This window comes from Haplochromis burtoni, unplaced genomic scaffold, assembly GCF_018398535.1.
Source record: "Haplochromis burtoni strain Fernald_Lab_line unplaced genomic scaffold, NCSU_Asbu1 Contig_134, whole genome shotgun sequence".
Classification (NCBI taxonomy): Eukaryota; Metazoa; Chordata; class Actinopteri; order Cichliformes; family Cichlidae; genus Haplochromis; species Haplochromis burtoni.
The window spans coordinates 1,568,783-1,592,543 of NW_024582495.1; the positions used below are offsets into that span (position 1 = coordinate 1,568,783).

Genomic DNA, 23,761 nt, shown 5'->3' on the forward strand with positions numbered 1-23,761 from the left:
CTTTCGGCAGAGGACCGAGCATTTTAATGGACTGGACTGGTTGTCGAAGACGTGAGGAGCACTATGGATGAAAGCAGCAGCTCCAACCCGGACCAAAGTCCGCCTAAGAAGTCTTCAGCAGCTGCAACAGCGTCAGCCTCATCTTTCAAGGCAGATGTAAGAGTCCCTAAAAGTTACTTGAAAGAACCGATGAGGTTAACAGAAACAAAAACCGCGTTAATTGCATTTTTAGTCACCTTATCCTCCTCGCAAAATAGCCAATACACCGGAAATCGATCATGGCAGTTTATCCACAAATGCACAAAATCTGACATCAACCTGCCTCGTTTGGATATTAAAGTCCTGTGGGAAAGAAAAACTTCTCATCAAACCGCAATGAAGGCGAAAAGACGATCCTCATAAGGAGGGACAGACAAAACATAGTAGATACAGAAGAACTACGATCGTGCATAATTGTAACATTTTTATTTTTCTTTGTTTCAGAACTTACAACTTAGAATATTTCTGCTGTTTCGCACATTTTGATACAAAAAGTCCATATTTGTCCACAAGTAATAACATTTTTCCCTCTTCAGTTATTTATGTCAAACCGAAGGGGCTGCCTCATGCCGAAGCTAGCTTGCTTAAAAAAGTTAGGTCGAAATTTCGAATGATCTTAAAATTTGTTATTTTTCATTTACAGAAAACAAACTTTTTTTTTCTGTAGTGATGTAAACGCATTGTTATAGTGACCCACTACTGAGGTTAGAGTGAAGAATAAAAATATGCACCTTAATTACTTCTATTGTGTTTTCACCAGCACTTACTTTTAGGCCCCAGTCACAGTCAGCTGCTGGCTGGACGAGTAATGCAACCACGCCTAGTGGTTTTACAGTCAATTGAATGTAAATGCCAAACATTTTGCCCAAGACACCACTCTTTAAAAAGGAAAATATGCACTTAATAAAAACAAAAACAACTTCTTAGTTGGAAATAAATGCTTTTCCTGTATTTTGGCTGGGAAAGTAATGCCTCAAACCCCCCCCCCCCCAATGACCCCAGAAAGTTTGTTTCTAACTAAATATAAACATTGCTAGGATAATATTTTATACAGGCGAACATTGGTACAATTATGATATAGCTCACCCCCACTTTGCTGGGTGGAGTAATAGATATAGTGCACCAAGATTCGTATGATTCATGTTTTTAAGAAGTCTAAAATGTGTCAGACTGTTGTTGCTTCGACTTCTCTTTGCAATATCAGATTTCAGTTCTGATAGCAGTCACACCCAACGTGGTTTGTAAATAGTAGTAATCTGCACTACTGTAGTCTTTTTGTGTTGTAATTCCTTATTATTAGGCTGTTCAAAAAGCTCCATGAAAGACCTCCATTGAATCCAAAATTGTACAACAGCAATACTTACTGGGACCAGGCCTCATTATAATATATCATCCCAGTGGAGGTCTTTCTATTCTAGGTTTGCTTTTGGTTCCTAGTTTCCAAAAGCAAATTGTGAGTCAGAGCATTCAGCTATCAAGCTTCTCTCCCTTGTAAGCAGCTCCCAGTTTCGATTTGATTTACAGACATCTCCTCAAATTAGGTTTAAAAATGTCCTTTTTAATAAAACCCAGTTAGGGCAGAATCCAGTGACCTTGAAACATTCTTAGTTGTTTTGTTATAAACTCGGGCTGCTGGGAACGGCACATGATGCACTTAACATTTCAGTCCTTATGCATTTACTAGTGTACATCACTGACTTCTTTCTAACAGTTTATATTTTGTCCTTGTCTCCGTGTGCTCTCTTTATCTTTCTGTTTTTGTTCTCTTTTTTTAAGGTCCTGGAGGAGATCTTCCTAAATGTCCCTGCCTGTCAGGTGGTTTGTGTTTGTCAATTAGTATGCCATCAGTGGAAGGAAGTGATTGACAGCGAATCTTTGTGGAGAAAAAGGTGCAAAAGAGAAGGGTATCCCATCTGTAGTTTTTCAAAAAAAACCAGGACTGGAAGTTGTTTTATTTCTTGTCCAAACAGAAAATAAATCTCCTCAAGAATCCAAATGGAGAAGGTAAGTAACCATAAAATGAACTTTACTTAACATAGTAGTATGATTCATTTTCACATAAATCCAAAACATTTAAAACACCATTACTATTACTATTATTTATTTATTTGTTTATTTTCTAGAAGGACTGAATGGCTGGAAGATCTTGAGAAATGGTGGCGATCAGTGGGTTGCTTAGGAGACCACATCCAGATGAAGCAGTCAAAACAAATGTTGCAACCTCTTTTGAGTGAGTATTTAACCCTAACGGATATACAAATGTAACTGATCCTCTAAACCCATAGACGTAGAGATGAAAATGAAAATTTCATCTCTGCGTGATTTTATGCAATGCAGACATGTGAAATATTGGATAATAACCCAGAATGTTGAATCTGTTCAGCTGGACGTTGCGCTTTTCAGTGGGAGAGAAGTCACTTGAATGAGTGATTTCTCTCCCAGTGAAGTGAAATCCTGGAATTTCCTTATCTGGATATTTGAGCATGCATCAAGACTTGTATAATACAACATTTTAATTATTATTAATTGTTATTATTTTTTATCATTCATTATTTACTTTTCTAGCATTAAAAATTATATTTAAAAAATATTCCAAGTTGTTTGAAAGCTGGAAAAAGAAATACCTTAAAACTTTCTTACAGTATATATGAAATAAGCTGCGTAAATTATTTGATAGAAACGATTTGATGAATAGTGTCTATTTGCTGTTCGAAATTGTTCATTTAAAAAAAGGGGGGAAATCCCCGGATGACCCATAGCGGAAGTCTCCGTCAAGAAGGCTTAGAAGAGTGTTAGCTAGGTATGTTTTCCGGAGTATCCCCGGTGTTTTACGGTATTAACATAATCAGTCTGTGTTCTTCAGTTACTGCGTGCTAGAGAGTGCAATCACAGTGGGAGTGACTGTTGTGGACGAACTACCTTTGTAGCATTTTAGAGCATAACCCCGCCTATGAAGGGCGGCTCGAATGTCTCGAGGTAAATACCACCGCAACTGACAGGAAGGGCAACGTAACATGAGAGTACAAACCATGTATTCCCGTAAGTGATTACTTTGACTGTAGAAATTAAACGAGTCACTTGTCGTTGGTTAAATTTAGTCTTGTAACATTATGACTTCTAATCTATAAAACAGTTGGACCTTATCTCTAGCTGCACTTCCGCGTTGTCGGCTACAAGTGGGTCAGCACCAACGACGTTAGAAAAGACTTGTTTTTAGAGAAGACAGCGAGGGGGGTATAGTAACATCAGGCTACTTTACAGCCCTTGGTTCGTCGCAGGGCATGAAGAGGAAAACGAAAGTCATGGGTGCAAGTCACAGCTATGGTACTGCGAGTTCAAAGTCTGGCACAAGCTACGTTGTAGCACAGCACGCAACCTCGTCCTCGGCTCAAGAGGTGAGTGCCTTACTGGGCTTTTAAACACAAGGTAACTGCTGAATGAGCTTTTTCTATGCATGTGCTGTTTGTTGTCCATCAGCCAGCAACGGAAAAGAGCAAAGTGATAAAGTTCAGTTCAGGTTTATATAGTGTCAGTTTACAACAAATAGTTGCCTCATTGCGCTTTATATTGTCAGGTAAAGACGCAGCAGTATTGGAGAAGGAAACAAGGGTACTCAACAGACCAATCACAGGGTTTTGGGGTTGCCCCCTAGAGACGTGAACGCCAGGTTACAGAGTTTCAAATGGGTTTGCAATTCCTTTTCTATAATTCCTGCTGAACCATAAATCTGCATTAAGGAGAAAGAATGCAAAATATAATGAAATATTGGTGAAACTGGCCCATCCAGTGAGTCAGATGGGATCCTTTGATGTCTTTTTATTTTATCTTTTATATTCCCTGAACAATCGCAGGTTTTAAGCTAAAATGGTTTTGGAATCTTGTGGGTAAAGACGTGCAAAGGTTTTGCGTCTATTGGCACAAATGTAAAACTTTTGCAGAGAGGATTATGCATCACACTGATGTGATCATCATCACATAATGACTGACTCAGAAACATCTTCAGATTTGGAGAATGGAAAAAGTCACTTGGATGAGTGATGAAATGATTGTTCCCAATAAAAAAAACAATACATCCAGATGAAGAGAATTAACTAGGATTTTGTTAGCTGGATGGTTGAATTTGCATCATAACAAATAAAGGGAGATTTGTGTCACTTAAACAAGCAACATAGCCAACTTGACATTTTTTACCATCTGGGGAACCTTTTTTGATGCTTAAGTCATCAGTAGCTGCCTGTCATCAGAAGAAAAAGAAAACTATCATAGCACAACAGAACATTTCTTTTTTTTTTTTTATAATTCCAGTCTAGCAACAATCCTTATGTAGAAAGAAAAATACATTCAGAGGCAGGGTTTTGTCTGCAAGACATACACATCTTTGGTTTCTAGGTTTTGTGATTAAAACAGTTTAAATAGTTACTATTTCAGTGCAATACAAAGGAACCTCATTTAGAAGGAATCCAAATGTGCTTTATAGCCACCCTGTGAATGAAAGTTCATGAATGAAGTGCTTGAAAAGTTAATTTTTTAAAAGCTTTTGTTTTGTTCTTTTTCTTTTTTTTGTGTTGTCTGTGGAAATCAATAATATTGTAAAATGCTGATGTAGTTCAAATGGTGAGATTATGTAAACAGCTGGGACTATTGATCCAGGTGCAGTGATGGAAAACTAAACTAATTTTTCAAAGCTCCACCTTATCAATGCTTTTTTTGTTTTTTTGTTTTTGTTTAGTTCTTCCCTGTTCCTCTGGAGATCCTGGAGGAAATCTTCCTACGTGTTCCGGCCGACCAGGTGGTTCATGTTTGTCGGTTGGTGTGCTCACAGTGGAAAGAAGTGGCTGACAGTGAATCTTTATGGAGAGTAAGATGTAGAAGAGAAGGATACAACCTCTGTGATTCTTCCAAAACACCTGAAGACTGGAGGTTATTTTACTTCTTATGCAAGAAAAGAAGAAATCTCCTCAAGAATACAAGAGGAGAAGGTCAGAATCCTTGAAGCTCAACAACTGATTTGAAAAACATTTTTTGTTTAAAATAAGATGCAAACCTTTTCTGTGTTTCTTTCTTTCCTAGAAAACATGGCAGGTTGGACAATAAAGAATGGTGGTGATGGGTGGAACCTAGAGGACGTTATGGTGCCACATCCAAATGAAGTAGTCAAGAAAAACTTTGTGACCTCTTATGGGTGAGTATTTACCAGTGGTCCTCCAAAAAAATAAATGACCATTATTTTTATATGCTTAGTTCAAATGATGTACAGTGTTCCCTCGTTTATCGCAGTTTATACGCTCTAAAGATAATCTGCGATGGGTGAAATCTGCAAAGTAGTGAACTGTATATTTTACAATTGTTATAGATGTTTTAAGGCTGTAAACACCTCACTACACACTTTATACACTTTTCTCAGACAGGCATCAACATTTTCACACGTTTCTCTCTCGTTTAAACACTCTCAAAGTTCAAACCTTCATAGAAAAATAAGTCCAGTATTGTAGAATAAAACCAAAACCCTGTTTTCAGGGCCAGAACATGAGAATAGAGCAGCTGCGAGAGAATGCAACATTAATGAATCAATGGTACGGAAGTAGAGGAAGCAAGAAGAATGAGTTGAGTAAAGTTTGACTTATCTGACTGTTTGGTTTCAATTAATGCGTTTTATAATCCTTTGACGTCGACACTGTTGTGTTTTGTGTTTGTTGTCTTCTGCTAGCAAAGATTTATGTAAATTTGACAAGCTGAACGCATTCTGTACTGTATAGGAGACACGCCACGAGATTGATTGATTGAAAATGGTCTACAGCCAGTAAAAAAAGAAGGATAAAAAGAAAAAAACATGTAAAATTGCACCAAAAAAACTCTGCGAAACAGCGAGGCTGCGAAAAGTGAACTGCGATATAGCGAGGGACCACTGTACTAGTATTAAATGTTAAACTGTTTTAAAATCATGTCTGTTTTTGCAGAATGTGCACAAAGGAGCAGCTAATTGATTTGGAGAAGGAAGGCTACAGCACAGCCTTTATGGATAACCTCCAACCACACATCAAAATATCTGATTGGTGAGATGAATACACATGACATACTTACAGTTTGTTAGTTAGTTCCTTAGTTGCAAAAAGCATTTAATTCCACTTTTTAAAAGCATTTAAAATGTACATTAGGGTTGTTAAAATCATACTTTGATATTAATCAATACAAAAAATATTCATTTGCAACAGCATTGATACCAACAGAGCCATCTGGGCCTTCTCTAGCTGACACACAACTTTAAACAGGACCAATGCAGACAGTCAGGCACATAGCTCCTCCTCTCGCTGATAGATGAAATAGTAAATCCTCATAACACTGAACAAAACTTTTCAAGAATTTCGAGAGGTTAGTAAAGCTCCCGTTATTATAAATGCATACGTTAACACTAACCATTTCTCTATTAGCAATTAACTGATAGCTATATTTGCCATCTGTTATTATTAACCTAGCTGCTAGCAGACTGTAGTTAGATTAAAGATGAAAAATGACTGCAGGCTGAATGTGTCGCAGATGGAAAATTGAGATGTGACAGTGCGGATTACGGACACATGGAGAACCGGGCAGGTTGCTGTCTGTGCAGAGGAGCGGGGAAACTGTAGTTGAACTGATCACAGAGTGTGGAGAACTAATCTGAGCAAAAAGAGTGAGACCTGGAGCAGTGCAGCCGAATCATACAAGTGTGGGCTTGAAGAGCAGCACTGAGGATGTAAAGAACTGCAGACAGAAGCGGAGCTGTGTGAACATTGAATGAGAGAGAGACTGCAGGCAGATGTGGACAAGATGATAAACACTTCTACTTTTGCAATAGTAGAAAAGTTCATTTTTAAATTTTCAATATAGGTTTTCTACACAATAATTAAATTATTTAGATGTTAAGTATTGTCATGTTTGTTGTGGCCTTTGGTTTATTAATACATTCTTAAATATTTCTCGATCTGTAATGAAATTATCTAAATAGTTTGTAAAACAAATAATATCTCTAAACTTGCTTTGCTAAATTACATTTTTTGGGACATGACTTCTTTGCAAATAGTTCTGTTGTTGTGGCATGGGGTCAGAATTTTCCTGTTGATATAGAAAATGGTGTTGAGATAAAGTTTGAAAACCCTACTTTGTGCAAAAAATTTGCACTTAACAAAAACCTTTAGGTCATGCCCAAAATAAAAAGTTTTTTAGTTTTTGAAACCGTGGAACTAAACAAAACTTACTGATAACATATAGGAATATATCCCTTTTAAGGCTTGAATAATAAGAGAGAAAAACGTAGCTTGATATGATTGGTGATCCCTAATCTTTGCACAAATACATCCTCGTTACAGGTATGCACCACGATGGGATTGTGGATGTGAATATTCAATCCTTGTGCAGTTGCTGGATGCAAAGCAGAAGGTTATCCAGTCCTATGCTCCTGATACTGTTTTCTTTGATCAGTGGAATGATCAGGAGTGGAATCGGGTATGTACAAAGTGAAATTTAATAAAGTTTAGTAACAGTGCAGAACCCACCAGCATATTTGGTTTACTGATATTTATTTTTCAGATGATCCATGTATTCCGGGACTATGGACCAGGAGTGAGATACATTCATTTTAGGCATGGTGGCAAGGACACACAGTTCTGGGCTGGATGGTATGGAATACGTGTCACAGACAGCAGCGTTGAAATATGTCCAGCAGTGAACACATAGCTTGTTGGAATTTGTCCAGTTCTTCCATCCTGCATTTGCCTGCAATTGCACATTATCTTCTTACATCTCACTGACCATCTATTCATGTTTCCAGAGCTATAATCTCTGTATGTGCACAAGTTTTCCAGTGAAAAGCTATTTTCTTTAATGTTTCACACAGAACACCTTAAATAACACCTTAAACTTGCTTTCTGTGATTGTCATTGTGATGTCAATACTGAAGATTACTGAGTATTGTTTAATTTGACAGGCTAAGTACTATTTCATGTACAAATACATCTAAAAGTTTACCCAAATTCAAAATAAAATGATCACTACCTTGTAGCTGGATTTCAGATTTTCATGAGCCCATCCATCCATCCATCCATCCATTCTCTTCCACTTCCTCTCTACTTTTCAGGTTTGGTTCCTCTCAACTTTTCATGAGCCAATATTTATCAACATTAAAACAAAAAATGTTTGGAAAAATTTACTTTGTGTAATGATTTGTAAGATGCATTTGTATAATTTGATTAAATTAAACATTTTGTGCTCTCCTGTAATTTTTTTTTTTTTTAATTTTATCTGGAAAATTTCGGGTATTTGTGAGAACAGCTACTGCTTCAGACATAAGAACCCCTCCAGTTTCATTGAACAAATAATATGCAAGTATGATTTATATTTGCATTCTGTTGTTGATGTAGGATGAATGAGTATTCAGTGATTTATTGTGCACCTTGACTTGTTTGTCCGGAAGCCAGCATGTGACTTAATCCATATTTGCCTTACACATACTTGCCTTTACTTTCCATTTTGTAGCGTGAGAACTGGATATAATTATGTAAGCTTAAATGTTAACACATGCTTAAGAGGGAAACTTGAAAGCCATATACTATATAGCACTATGTGAAATTTGAAAACAAAAATTAAAGTGTATTGTTGTGCTTTACGGTTACTTTGTTCTTATATTTTTTATTTCCTGGTCTTGACACCATATAGAGACCAAGTGTCCTGCTTTATTAATGTGTGTGTGTACATTATGTAGCATGAAAACCATTTTTTCCCCCCACAGAATGTGCATAAAGTCACAGCTGATTGACTTGGAGAAGGAAGGTTACAGTCCATCTGTTATGGATCATGCCCAACCAGATATCAAAATATCTGATTGGTGAGAATAAACATGGGGTCTTTAACAGACTGCTTATTAATAACTAATCATATTAAAGAAAAGTAGATGTAAGCAAAATGATTGACTGTTGACAACATTTGAATACAGTCTGCGAGGAATGTTTCCAGTCCCTTGTTGAATTTATGCCATGAAAAATTGAGGCATTTCTGAGTGGCCAGTGAGTGTAACTGTTCATAAGTAAGGCCATGTTCCATATAAAATGGGAAATGTCATTGGATAAAAATGAAAAGCACATGAAAATAACACTAATGTAAAAAAAAAAAAAATTACAAAAATTTTTTATTTCTCAACCTAAGTACTATGTAATTATCAGTTTTTGTGTCATTAGAGGTTTTTGAGGTTTAAATATTAAACATATGGCTCACCAGGCACAGTTTGTACTCATAAAGTTCAGTCTAAGATGAAATGATTATTGATACATGTTTGTGTATCCAATCCAATGATTTTTTTCATTGGATTGTGTTATTGATTTAGGATTCTTTCACGTTTCGACTGTGGCGGAAGTTATGATATCCGGGTAGAGTTGCTAGATCAAAAGAAGCAGCTTATTGAGATCTTTTCACCTGAGACTATTTACTGTGGCACAGGACGTGAAGAATGGAAACAGATATGACAACAAAACGCTTGCATGAAAACCCAAGGACAACTTTTGTCTGACTGATTATTTGTTTTTCAGATTACCCATGTGTTTCATAAATATGGACCAGGAGTGGGATACATTCGATTTACACGTAGAGGAAGGGATTTAAGGTGGTGGAAAGGACATTTTGGAATTCACATTACTGGCAGCTCTGAGTTATTTCCAACACTGGACACATAGACTACATATGTAGTCGGTGGGATTCATTTAACATGTGCTTACTAACTTTCTCTGAAATTATACTAATCATGTTTAACTTATTTAACCTGCTTTTAATTTAGATGTTTTTGCATCTTAAACCAACAAAATGGATAAAACAGTTTTTTGACTGTTTTATATTGAGAGTTAGCATCATATTTTGACAGTTTGCCTACAATTGCGCATTATCTTCTTACATCTTACTTATCATCCATTCATGTTTCTGGAGCTATGATTAATATATGTGCACAAGGTTTGGAATAGGAAGTTTTGTATATGTGTGTGTATATCATCCTGAGACGTTATGGTGCAATGAGAAGCATGACTTAATGTAGATCTGAAAAGCTATTACCTGTATACCCTGGTTTGAGAAAGTGTTTGCCCCTTCCTGATTGAGCATGAACCACCTTTTTAAGGTTATGCCACAATCGGATTGAAATCAATACTTTAACTAGGCCCCTCCAAAGTGTTCATTTTGTTGTTGTTGTTTTAAGCCATTCTGAGGTGAACTTGCTGGTGTATTTTGGATCGTTGTCCTGCTGCAGAACCCAAGTGTGCTTTAGGTTGAGGTCATGAATGGATGGCAGGAGATTCTGTTTCAGGATGTTTTGGGAAATAGATGTTTTGGTAAATTCATTGTTCCATTTACCACACAAAGCCTTCCAGGTCCTGAGGCAGCTAAACAGCCCCAGACCATTAAACATTAAACTACCACCACTGTATTTTCTTGTTGTTTTTCCGTTGTGATTTCTTGTTGTTTCTTTATGGAAATGCTGTATTACCTTTATGCCAGATGTAATGGGACACCTGAAATTTTCAGGCATTTATAAAAACATCTACTAATTCAGACACAAGCACCTGAGTTTTACTGAACCAGGAGCCAGTTACTTCCACTGAGTGATTGGTTTGCTTTAGACTGTCTACACAGTTATTGGGGACAAAACCTGTCCTTTTGGCTATATGAGGTTTCTGCCAAATAATGTGCAAATATGATTTCTATACGATTTATGTTTGTATTCCGTTACAGATATGAGATGACTGAGTATCCAGTGATTTAACCCTTTCACGTATAGTGGTCGCTGCAGCTATTCAAAGGCTGTTTTCTTGTATTTGTGTCAGTGTTGTTTCTATGCTTGCACATAAACCACTACATTGGACACTGATGTGTCACTCCATACCCTGCCACCCACTGGCTGTTTAATGTTGCTATACCTGTATGACATGTTTCGTTGTAATTATTGTTATTTCACCCTGTCATGCATGAATTATGACAACCTCAATCAGGATTTTTTTCTTAAGTATTTTATTCATCTTTTCATGCCTAAAGATGAATAAAAATACTTGTGAAAAAATGATGATGATTGAGGTTGTCATAATTCATGTGTGAAAGGGTTCATGTGTACCTTGACTTGCTTGTCTGGCAGTGTGACTTTGTTTACATTATTGCTACAGCCCTAAACCAAACCTATGCATTTGCCTTAAAGATACCTGCCTTTTGTACTTTCCATTTTGTAGTGTGAGAACTGGAAATGATAATGTGAGCTTAAATGTTAACACATTAAACCATATACTGTATTCATGAAAGTGTATTGTTGTGCTTTACAGTTACTTTGTACCATGTCTTTTATTCCCCCACCAGTGCACATGCATAAATCTAAACAGGCTTGTAGAAAACATTTGAAACATTCTTCATGTAATGTAGCCACAGTGACTACAAACTCCACAATGGGGGATCTCTAACATCACCATATTTTTGTGCTGAGGTTGGTTAAATACCAAAGAGCTATTGCAATTCCTGAAAAAAAAAATACAGCTTTGCACTCAGGCTTTTTGAACGTTGTGTCTGACCTTTCCTTCGTATACTTTAAAACTTGGGTGAGAACATATTTGTAGTTGCATGAAGGCGTCAGTGGCTGATCTCATTATTTGAGGCAATAATGCCTCAATAATGACATTATCCTGGGTTTATCTGAATTCTATTGTAATACTTTAGAAGTGTTATTTGGCTCACCAACAATAGAACTATGTTTGCATTGACCTGTTGTGCCTTATTGATAATAAACATTTGTATCAAAAAATGACTGAATAATCAGTTTTGATGTCTTTGGTAGTTCAAACGTATGTATGTGTAACTATAGGCAGGATCTCAAGTTTGAACCATCTAATAACATGACAAAATGAAATATTGAAAGTAGGATTTAATAATCATAATACTGCTTTATTGTGAACCTTTATTACAAACAAAAATACAGTCCCAACTTTGTGAAATTGAATAAAAAATAAGAGAGAAATATATTCTGGTTAATGTGATTTCAGCTAAGGTTCTTTCAGTCTTTCATTAGTGACATACAAATTTTCAGTCAATAAGTTACGAGTTACTTTCACTATATTTACAAATTAAATTCAAGCCCACAATCTAGGAATGGATAGTCAAAGGCAATAATTATCAGTTAAGTAATTTAATAACTTCCACAGGATCTCAACCTGTTAATGGTGCTGCAGTTTACAATATAGGTCACTGGCCAAACATTAGGAGTAGTTACACTTCCACAAAGTTTAACTTTACCACCTGTTGATGTTCACTGAGGACATACATCGTCTCCTTGATGCTTGTCAGAAAAAGCAAATGACTTGGATATAGTTGTACTCAAACTCATAGTAACAGTGAAATAGATTTTCCACTTTTATCAGACCGACAATAAAAACATACCCAGAAGTTCCATATTTCTTTAGGTTTCTTACATTTACCTTAAGACTATGTTGAGAAGATTAAGTGGAGCATTTTATGACAGCAGGATTTACAGTATGTTGCAACTACAGACACCTAAGTAGTAAATCAATGCAAATTTATAACTTTAAGGGATTTTATTAAAGCTCTATTTTATAGGACTCTTGAAACAGGAGCTCTATAAAAATATCTTTGCATAATCACTTCTTTTGCAAGAAAACCTCTGCAAAGATAACGTGGCCAAAACAAAACATTACTTCCAAGTGTTCCTTAGAATTTTCTTAAGTGTCAGCATTCAGTGTTCACATTGTGTACAAAATTTCAATGGCATCAAATTATGACAAAGTGTATCAGTCTTACACAAAGTATGTTTTAAGGTTAAGTATGTGAGAAGGCTAATATTTAAAAATATCTCAACTTATAGTGGAATGTGCTTGTGCAGAAAACCTCTTCAGTACTGTTAACCTAGATTTGGAAACTGGTGTGAAGACTGCTGCGAAACTTAGAGCAGAACACATTTACGTCTTTTCTTAGGTTCAGGTGGCTCCAGGGCAGCCAGTATTGCCTCATCAAACACATTCTTTAATCCTTTCTGTGGAAACAAAACATTAATATTCAAAACAGAGCCATTTTCTGGAAATATGCGAGCGCAAAAGAAAGCTGAGTAAAAATGGAGCATGGCAATCAAAATTTTCATTTATTGAAATAACATTATACAAGTCTCTCCTCGTGATCAAGTTGTCTTAAAGACAAAAGCCTGTGAAAATTTTGATGCTGCAGTAGAGAGGAGAAAAAAAAAAGAAAAAAAAAAAGAGATATTACTGTCAAAGACAGTAGCACTGATGCTTAAATAGGGTACAACGGATGAGCTCAATAAGGGAATGTTTGCTTAAAAAAAACAAAAAAACCCAACAAAACCCAACAAAAAACCCCAACAAAAACAAAAACAACCCACCACCCCTCAAAGACATGTCAGGTTACACAGACTCGTCCGCAAGGTGAAGAACTAAAGATTGGCACCATCGTCAATAGGCAGCATGGACAATTATTGAGATTAGTTGAAAAGAAAGCACACATGAAACAAAGGAAAAAGGTTGATGGGTACAGAGGTTTAAAGTTTGAAAGAGCATGGGGCTTATTTTAGTAACAGACATTTGTTTACAATGAATGAGCAGCATACGATCGAGAGGCAAAGCAAGATTCAAGAAGACATCAGAACAAGCAGCATTTTCTCTTTCTCTGAGTTTCGGGGGGCTCTAAAGCAGCTAGGATAGCCTCATCAAATACGTTCTTCAATCCCCGCTACAGCAAGAGGAAAAAGAGGAAGAAAGACAGGTACACAGTGTTAGATGGAAGTTTTTAGGTAAGTGGTGTTAGCAAAACATAAGCACTTCTACCCATGTTAAGAGATTGCATTCAGAAACATGCTTGTTACAGCAGTTTTTAGTGTATTGTGTAATGAGAGATCTTACCTGTGTTAGAGCAGAGCACTCAACATATTTGACTGCCTTAAGGTCACGAGCCAGCTTTTCTGCTGTCTCAGGAGTGATTGGCTTTTGTTTGTTCTTGGCTAACTTCTCCACTGTAGACGGGTCATCACGCAAGTCAATCTGAGTGCCTACCAACAGGAAAGGGGTCTTGGGACAGTGGTGAGTTATCTCAGGAACCCACTGGTGGGAAAAAAACAAAACAAACTCATCAAAAACAGGGATCTACAGATTATTTTACATGACTGCCAGAAAATGCACTGCATTTTCATAAACTTTTCTATTATTGGAGGACCACAGAGAAAAAGAAACCCACAAACTAACCAGATATTTCTACAATTCCTAAAATTAAAATAGGCATTTTCAATTTCTCCATTATTTTTACAAGGGGTCGTCACATTTTAATTTGGTCCAAAATTGACTTAGCATAGATTTTACACCTGCTGTTAAAGTCCCATTTATCCAGGCTTAGAACCAGCGGTAAGAGTACAGTAGTTTTAGACCCCCTAAGGCTGGGTTTTGTGTCTTCAGTAGAGAATGTGTTAACCAAACCATATTATCTTAAATTTCACATAACATGTATGGTTGAATTACATACTACAATAGATTGTAAAAGATAAAAAAAATTAAATACAGTCTTGAAATCACAGCACAACATTGTAACATTTTCTGTCAGTTCACTGACAGAAAAAAAAAACGAAAGAGAACATGTGGAACACACAGAGAAAAAAACAAACAAAACATGCATACATTAGGTATATATTTGCATATTTCATTAAAATTAGTGCGTGTGACTGAGCTGCATGTGTATGAACGTGTTGTGAGGTTATGTGGAAATGTGAGGCTCTATTCAGTCCAAATTGATATTATTTACAGTATAGAGCGATGGGGGTGGGTGGGGTGTGGGGGGGGAGTTACAATAATAAAACTAGAACCATCACTACTATTGCTAAACTATGCTCGTCATAACCTTGGACACCACGGATGGCTCAGGATGATCCTCATTAGAAGTAGCCATGGTGGCTCAGAAAGGGTCAATAATGGCCAGGGTCAAGCAGTGTTTCTGCTCTGTGTGCAATAAATCTTTCTTTTGTCTCTAAAGTTATTCCATATTGTTTACAATTCTACTTATCTAGACCAGTTAAAGTTGTTTTGGGCGGCCCTCACATCCTATAGTGGGAGGCCACTACATGAGGGTTAGAGGTATTGGTCTAGTGGGATGTTGGTGAATCCATATCAGTGACTTGGCATTTCTCCCCACAAAACCTGTTCCAAAGTGATCAAAGTATAAATTATCCAGCAACTGAGAAAAGAAAGAAAGAGAGAAAGAAAGAAATGGGAGGGAGCAGCAAAAGTTGTCTGGTTCTTGAAACAAACAAACAAACAAACAAAAAAACTCCCCCCAACCTCTTTTATTAGGACCATTATTTGTGGTAACATGATCTGCTTGTTGTCTTTGTCTTCATTATCAGTATTTCACGTTCTTTACTATTTTGACCATTTTGGAATTTCTCAGGTTACGGGGTTTCAATAACCAAAAAAATTCTGTATTTAGAATAAAATCATATACCTTTTCTTTCACATTCTCAAACGAGGAAGGTGAAACAACTGAGAAACACACTAAGAAGACATCAGTCTGCGGGTAGCTTAGAGGTCGTAACCGGTCATAATCCTCCTGACCTAAGGAGAGACCACACACATACACATAATAATTTACCAAGAGACAGACTAAATAAAACTAACACATTTAACTAAAAGTGGAACTAAAATGAATTGTACCTGCAGTGTCAAATAAGCCAAGGGTGTATGGTTCACCTCCAATCATTACAGTTACTGCATAGTTGTCAAACACCTGCGATAGAATAAGTTACATGTCAGAATATTTTGAACCACGATGCACATTGAAGTGAAAACATTTATTTTTTGTTGTTGAAAACTTACTGTTGGTACATATTCTGAGGGGAATTTATTGGTGGTGTATGAAATCAACAGACAGGTTTTTCCCACTGCTCCATCACCCACCACCACACACTTGATAGTCTGCATCTCTGTGCTTTCTGAAGCTGCTGGCAATCACGTTTATCACGTTACCTGCAAGGAGGAGTTGACAACTGACGAATGTTAGGCCAATATTCAATATTTTAGACACCTAAAGACAATGTTAAGCTATTAAAATGTTCTGTCGTATCCACTGCGAATAACTTCTTAATGAGACGATGGAACCCAAGTAGAACAGCGGAGTTTTCTAGAATTAAACAGCTAAGAGTCACACCCAGCTATCAACAACATTGTCTGAAGGCTAACGTTAGCTAATGACTTGCTTACTCATTTAATTACCTTCCCACGTTTAGTGTATGTAAACATTTTTTAGATTAGTCACAAAATGTGGCGATAACTACTTAAATAATTACTGGCAACTGAATCATGTTTGCGCATCATTTAGCAAACTCTGCTAACGCAATGCTAACTTGTTAGCTAGTTTAGCAGCCGGATAACGTAAGGGTGTAAACAAACGCTCCATTAGTTTCTATGAGGTCAATATAGAAAAGCGTAGTTCACAAACAAAATCGGACGACTGCACAACTTCCCAATATGCCAGTTACATGTTTTAGCTACGTACCCGTGTCCCTCTTGTGTCACTGCTAGCTAACGTAAGCAGTCTGTTTCGCCGGGCGTTGGCACCAGCGAGCAAAAACTTGGTACAGCCAGTATGCGAGTAGCGACTTCCACTACGACTTTCAAGCGAGACGGAATAATACCGGACAACAGTTTCAAAGTAAAAAATTTACATGTTGCTACAAAACCCATTCATTGTAAAAGCTAGTTCTCTAAACCTGAAAGTAAAATTTTTATTCTAAGGCGTTTTCTTTGTATATAGGTTTAATATGATGCACGAACTCTTTTGCATGACGCTTCAAACGTTCCTTTCTGTGCTTTTAGACTGAAAGGTGACTTCCTCTCACGTTGTTATAAGATACGTAGTATCTTGAGACAAGGTTAAGCGCGAGGTTCATGCTGCAGAAGTTATGATGTCATCTTCTTAAATTCCTCTCACCTTGTATCCCCTCCCGGTGGTATTGTAAACTTAACACAGTATCCGAATGACTTCATAAAATTTACATGTGATTGTGATATGCGTATGAATAAGAAGATTATTATATTTATTTAGCATCGATTTTGCTACGAAAATTGGAAATCAGAGCAGTGATTAATTGAAATGTCTTGAAACATACATGAAAATACAGAAATAATGGCAAAACAGAGGTTTTGCAACACCAGTGAGCTTGAAAGTCAATATTTGATATATCCACCTTTATTATTCAACACAGCATCAACTCTTTAAGGCAAGCAGTTTCTTTAACCAGCCTTCATGAGGCTAGGCTTGTTGAAGGACATATAAAGCTCTTCTTCGGATTCTCTGGATATTGGCTGCCTTTTGTTGGCTGTTGCCAATCAGATGCTTTGGTGCCCAGTTCTTGTGCAGTTCGTTAGACCTCAGCCTTTTTTTTTTTTTGAGTTTCCCCTCCACAAGAATGACTTCTTGACACAAACCCTTCCACTGAGAACATTTCGGATGAGGCTGAAAGTCCAGATGCATTACTCAGGTCCTGTACCAAGTCTTTCCAATGTTTTTTTTCTTCTTTTTTCTCATTTTGTAAGAAAAATAATCTCAGATACTGTTCATCTGCTGTTGTTTTTTTGTTTGTTTTTAAGACACAGTTAACAAATTTGCCAAGTTACAATTTTATGCCTTTTAAAACGAATCATCTTAAAGCAAAGATATTTGAATAAATTACTTACTTACCAGTAGCCTGGTAAGTAAGTAATTTATTTTAGTTACTAGTAACTAAGTATCTAGCAATGCAACCTAAAATTGGTTCTTTGCTATGTTGTCTGTTATGTGCAGAGGTGGGAAAAGTACAGATGCTAGTGTTAACAGTACTCCAGTATGAGTTGAACTGCTGATTCTGTCACTTAAAAGATGTTACCGCCTTTATGCTCGCCTGTCTTATGGTGAGGTACTGCAGCTGCAGTTTATGGGATGTTGTGCCAAAAAATAAATGAATAAAAACACCATCCCCCTTCAACCCCGGACTATGGCACACACAGACTTTTGTATCTTTCATCTCTTTTTATGCCGCATCTCCTGGTGACTAACATGCAAACATAATTGCCTTTCACATGTTATTGTTCAGGCTCAAATCAGTTTGAAGTTTGAAGGCTTGCAGTGTTTTAAAATAACAACTCCTCTCAAATGCGTTAAACCAAAAGTAATGAGTCTGTTTTGAAAATGTTAAGAGAATAAAGTACAGATATTTGTTTAAAATGTAGGCAGTAAAAGTAAAAAGTTGTTAGTAAAATCAATACTCAAGTAATGTACAGATACTTGAAAATTCTACTTAAGTGCAATAACAAAGTATTTGTACTTTGTTGCTTCACACCTCTGGTTATGTGCTGACCCAACACTGGTTCAGCCCTTGAGTTCAAAGCCTTTTTTATTCTTGAATGAGCCATATGTCAGTGTTTAAGTGGCTTATCAAACAAAAAAAGATTCCTCTGAAAATAAGTGAAAAAAACAGCTAATTTCTGAATTGGAACTTTGAAAGACTCTTGGAAAGCCTGACTTTTGCTATTGGTTAAGACTTTAAGCAATAGCATGGAATAACAAAAAAGGAGAAAATGGGTCCTTGGAAACTGAATAAAATGAAACAAGGGGTGGCTGAAAACTGTTGTATTAAACCAGTAATTCTCAATCTATGGTATGCGTACCACTGGTGGTACGTGGGCTCCCTCTAGTGGTACGCAAGAAGTCTCTCCCAAAATTGTAAGATTAAATAATATACCATGTTCTGAAAAATTAAAATGTACAGTTCTGCTATCACTTCCGACATAAATTAAGACAGAAAACGAAACAGTTTTTTACGGTTACTGAAGTTGGGCTAGCTGTTATATAATGATGTGCTACGTGGTGGCTCACTATACAGCTGTGGTTAGCATAATATAAACAGAGTGAAGCTGGAGGATGAATGCTAACTTTTTTCCACTTGATAAAGTTAACGCAATGGTTCCCGATGGTTAGGGACAAATGTAATCACATGGCAGGATGCTGTAAACGGACCAAACTTCAGTCAGAGAAAAACTGAGATAATCAAACTACAATACGAGGTTAGTCATTAATATATTGCTGCATGGGCTGGGCAGTAGTCAGTTAGTTACATTGTAAGGTTTTAAAAACTGAGCTTTAATTGAATAGTGGTGATAAAAACTGAGAGGCCGACAGTGATCACTAACTTTTTAGGGGCTTGTTCAGGATAAATGGAACAAGATACAAAGCATTAAAACATGTTAAAAACAGGAAGCCGGGTTTGTCACCTCATCACTTAAAGACCGGATATCCCACCTGCTGTGAATGTTTTAATGCAGTACAGTTGTTATTATTATCACTTGTCACATCCTGTTTATGACAATAACATTCATATAAGAAATAAAATTGTCTCATGTAAACAGTATATGGTGTTAAATAGGCCTATACTACTGTACTATAATGTGGGTCATAAGGGTGGTACTTTAAGAGCCATAAATTTTATAAGGTGGTACTCATTGTGAAAGTTTGAGAACCACTGCATTAAACAATGTATTTCTTGTCTCAAAACTGTACTCACATTCCCACATGTGCACTGAAATAGCTATTGGGTCTGGGTTATACAACCTAGAAGACTAAAATGAAATGTTTCACCTAAACCTTATAGTCCGTTTTTACATATGAAGGGAATGGTGTTTTTTCTTCTCTCATGACAGAAATTATTTTACACAAACAGCTGGAAGAGCACAGGTGTGAATAATGATATTAGTCAGACAGCTTTAGTGCTATGGCGCTGATATTTTGAATACTGACTTACTTTTACATTGACATAGCTACTGGAACGTGTGACAAATACCTGATATCTGCAGTTAAAAAGGTTTCAGAGATGTTGTTGTCCACCCCCACCTGCACGAGGGACACAATATCAAAGGCAACACATATTGCAGCACAGCGAGAGAATAAATGATTCAATGCCTCTGAGATAAAGTGAACATTATATTTTTCTATAAAATAAGATTAAATGCAGGGTTATTGAATTAGATTCTATAGGGGTGTAATGGCAATGAACACCAGTCATAGATGTTCAATGTCTTACAGCCATTACTACCAGGGTAATCAAATCTGCTTGACAATGATCACTAATCATCACTGCTTCTCTTTGTGTGCATAATATGGGAAAATTTTGAGGAATTTCAGTGTAATCCACTTTTGATTATCACTTTAACAAGTTTACATAAATTAACTTGGATAGTAACTCATTTCAGCTCCAGGTAACCTGTTAGACTATTATGTATTACTGAGGGCAAGAAGCAAAAGTCAAGCAAGCGTGAAACTATATTATTGCAATCCTCAAATAACTTTAGAGAGATCCTAATGATCCAACCTACTTATTGTGAGTGTTTTGACTTTTAGAAGGAGCTCCTCACAATAGTTCACCCTGTGTTTGAATATGAAGAAAATTTTATTCCACATGGTTTTCAGATCTCTGGAATGCAATATTGACAGAAATCTTAGATATCAGAGATTCATCGCAAAGAGAATAACAATCATCGTGTCCACCCATATGAGATCTGCAAATAAATTAAGTGAAAGCCAAGGGCCCTCTAGGATTTGGGGCTGTTAATTTTAAGCTGATAGGATATTCAATAGTTGAGCCTAAAGTTATCTTAGGCACTGACATTAAAATGAATGACATTTAAATCATTTAAATACCTAGAAAAAACAAAAGAGTCTGAAAGCTTCTTTTTCATTTGGTTTATTTTCAGCTCAGGTCACACATTGAATGAACATCCACTGGAAGAATAGTTTTAGTAGGATTTTGTTAATACCAATTTACCCATGTTTCCTTTTGAAAATGATGACAGTGTAAGACTTAATCTATTAATGTATAGGTTCTGAGGGTAAAATGGATGGTCATATTTTCCTTGCAGTCTTTATTCTCCATTCAGCGATATGTGTTGATGCCAAAGAACACAGCATCAAAATAAAGAGAATCCAACGTAGAGTCACCCACGAACTAGATTTAAAATAAATAAATAAATTATACGTACTACTATCTGTTACTATTTTTGTACTGGACAGATGATTATTCTAATGTTTACTACTACATATAAAGAGTTGATGGTGATATAGTAAACAGTTTAATAGCCTTAGACTCTTCTCACCTTTTTTCATCTTGAATTGGAGTAATTTGTGTGCTGGTGGTTGGGGTTGTCACTGTGGATAAGAAGACTTTGCATTAAAAGTCAGTAAATGATATTCTCGATATTAATACTGACTTTCCCCTTATAATCGCATTAGAAAGCAGTTCAGAGCGTTATCAGGTGTTTTCAACAGATGTTGAGAACAAGAAATAATCTGATATCTAATAATAACAACATAATATCTTATAAGCTAATGGAAATAATGAGAAATAACAATTAAATTTGAAAGTGGAAAAATTCAAATATTAGAAATGACCATTTTTACAATATAGCTTTTGTTAAAGTTTAATCATCTTTTATATACAATATATTTTCTGCTCCATACTACCTACTAGATGACAAGCAGTGTAATTTAAAAGGTGTTCTCAGACTCATATGCTAATAGTTAGAAGGTCAAATCAAAGGTACAACTTGTGGTTGGGTTATATTTCGCTGTGGTGGAGCAACATTAAAAAACCCCCACCACAATTATGATCAGTCTTTGATTAAGATGTTGATAAATTGTCAGTGTCTCAGATGAATATAGATGGTCATCTAGATTTGAAAATTATAAGAATCTTACTCAGAAACTTACTTGGTCGTTCAGATGACAAACAACATGATTGTGAGGCAAACAATGTGTTAACTAGTTTAGCCAAAAGGTTCAGACAACACTTGAGCTGGCCTTTCTAGAGTAGTAATAGATTACATTTACAACTTTAAAGTTTGGTGATTATTCTGTGTAATCAAAGAAAGAAACTACTGAATCAGCAATAGCACATCTGATGATAAAGTGTCTGAAGCTGAAGTTTACCTGCTTGGGAGACGAAGAGGCTGACACCAGTAAAGATATTTCTTCCAGGAGTCGCGATGACACACCAGTACTTATCTTCGTCACTTTGTCTGATAGATGTCATAGTCACACTGAACACTCCCACTTCCTTATCATCAGCAATGAATGTTCTGTTGGTAGAACGGTTCTTTGGTGTCTTTACCACTATCCTGCAAAACTCATATATCTTTCCTCTGCACCAGTACTTTGTGTTTTCTTTGTACTGAAGGTCATACTGACAAGGCACCTTTACAGACCCTCTGTTTGTTGCTTTTACCACCTCTGGAGCTGAAAGCAGAAGTGATTCCGCTGCATGCTGTATTATCCACAACAACAAACAGAAAGCTGGACCTGCAAAATCCCAAACCATTTAACATCACATGTTAATCAGATAAGTGTGCAATTGAAGAAAAAAATGGCAAGGCAAGTACTTTTGATAGATTACCATTAAATAGGCAGACAAATGTTCCAGAGGTCCTCATGGTCGTTATGAAAAGTTAAAGGGTAAGAAAACACCAGCTAGGCAACTTCTCCTTTGGTCTTGCGCAGTAATATCATACTGTGTCATACTCTCCCATTGCTCAAAATACCACAGCCAAATGACAGGAAATTCTTCACATCACTGTCCACTTCCTGCTGTGACAAAACAAATTTCCCACGTGTGGGACTAATAAAGGTTATCTTATCTTATCTTATATACAAGGACACAGGACTAGGCAACAACAGGCAACAACGCAAAAGAAAGAATGTTTGAATGAAGGGCAAGTTTTCATCTGTATTAGTCCCTTAAATGGAAGTGTCACTGAAGAAAAAGTCAAAGTTGATTAAAGTAATCACCTTCATCCTATAATACATTTTTTATCCTGCTGGAAGATGCTTTTTAGTGTGCCCATACCAAATATGTATGAGAGTTTTAGCAATGTGAGTGTCTAAGTTGTAGAATAAAACTTAGGTACAGGGGGGCAGGAGGGGACAAAGGAGGAATGCCTCCCCTGACCCTCAGTGATGCACCTGTACCTAAAGGCCTTGCATGTGTGATGGTGGGATGGTGTGGGAGGAGGGATTCAATTGAGGATGGGGAGGAAAGGTTGTTAATCCCATACTGTATAATTAATCTGTCAAATGGAATAAAGTCTGTTCCTTCAAATATATGTTTCAAATATTTAATTCCTTTACAACTCCAATCTGGGAAGTTAATCATATTATTGTTCTGTTGTATGTCAGGGTTGTTCCAAATGGGTGTAGGTTTGGATGTGATTAATGAAGACCCAGTCATTTTTAGAAACGCCCACCATACTGTCAGAGAGGAGCTGATATTGATACTTTTAAAGCATATATGTCGTTTGATGTTTGAACTAATGAATTGTAGGTCAGAAATCTCTATAATATTGCATAGTGCCTGTTCTACGTGTAGCTAGGGCTCATCTGACAGGGCATGTTTTAACCATCCTGAGATGACTTGTAGCCTGTTGGCTAAGAAGTACTGTTTAAGTTAGGCAGATCTAGTCCTCCTTTATCCTTGGTCCTTGTAGAGTTTTTAAGCTGATGCGTGGGGGTTTATCTTTCCAAAGGAATTTAAAAATAGAAGATTCCAGAGATCTAAATCAGTCTGGTGGTGGCTTACTCAGGATCATTGAGAATGAATAAGTGATTCTTTGCAAGACCATCATTTTCATTGAAGCAACCCTTCTCA

At 36.6% G+C, this 23,761-nt stretch overlaps 3 protein-coding genes across 6 annotated transcripts; 1 reads left to right on the forward strand and 2 right to left on the reverse strand.

Annotated features, from left to right (window-relative positions):
* Positions 1-2,639: 2,639 nt before the first annotated feature.
* LOC102301153 (F-box only protein 6) lies at positions 2,640-8,683 on the forward strand. 2 transcript variants are annotated; one of them, XM_014336281.2, is made up of 7 exons: positions 2,640-3,078; positions 3,173-3,434; positions 4,769-5,018; positions 5,110-5,221; positions 5,997-6,092; positions 7,383-7,518; positions 7,603-8,683. In XM_014336281.2, the coding sequence occupies exons 2-7, from the start codon at positions 3,321-3,323 to the stop codon at positions 7,747-7,749; spliced, it is 855 nt and encodes a 284-aa protein (XP_014191767.1). In that variant the 5' UTR covers positions 2,640-3,078; positions 3,173-3,320; the 3' UTR covers positions 7,750-8,683. The 2 variants fall into 2 exon arrangements, with proteins under 2 accessions (XP_014191767.1, XP_042080208.1); XM_042224274.1 differs by having other exon boundaries at positions 2,640-3,434.
* Positions 8,684-11,952: 3,269 nt separating this feature from the next.
* On the reverse strand, positions 11,953-16,857 carry LOC102301646 (cell division control protein 42 homolog). 2 transcript variants are annotated; one of them, XM_005930740.3, is made up of 6 exons: positions 16,591-16,852; positions 15,912-16,061; positions 15,750-15,822; positions 15,541-15,650; positions 13,956-14,153; positions 11,953-13,075 (listed from the first exon to the last, which is right to left on the reverse strand). In XM_005930740.3, exons 2-6 carry the CDS (start codon positions 16,014-16,016, stop codon positions 12,986-12,988), a joined length of 576 nt encoding a protein of 191 aa, XP_005930802.1. In that variant the 5' UTR covers positions 16,017-16,061; positions 16,591-16,852; the 3' UTR covers positions 11,953-12,985. The 2 variants fall into 2 exon arrangements, with proteins under 2 accessions (XP_005930802.1, XP_005930800.1); XM_005930738.3 differs by lacking the exon at positions 11,953-13,075 and adding an exon at positions 13,274-13,785 and having other exon boundaries at positions 16,591-16,857.
* A 2,509-nt stretch (positions 16,858-19,366) lies between these two features.
* LOC102302360 (CMRF35-like molecule 3) lies at positions 19,367-22,617 on the reverse strand. Of its 2 annotated transcripts, none has more exons than XM_042224273.1 (4): positions 22,514-22,617; positions 22,051-22,419; positions 21,219-21,270; positions 19,367-19,959 (listed from the first exon to the last, which is right to left on the reverse strand). In XM_042224273.1, the coding sequence occupies exons 1-4, from the start codon at positions 22,548-22,550 to the stop codon at positions 19,923-19,925; spliced, it is 495 nt and encodes a 164-aa protein (XP_042080207.1). In that variant the 5' UTR covers positions 22,551-22,617; the 3' UTR covers positions 19,367-19,922. The 2 variants fall into 2 exon arrangements, with proteins under 2 accessions (XP_042080207.1, XP_005930803.1); XM_005930741.2 differs by lacking the exon at positions 19,367-19,959 and adding an exon at positions 20,795-21,070.
* Positions 22,618-23,761: the final 1,144 nt, after the last annotated feature.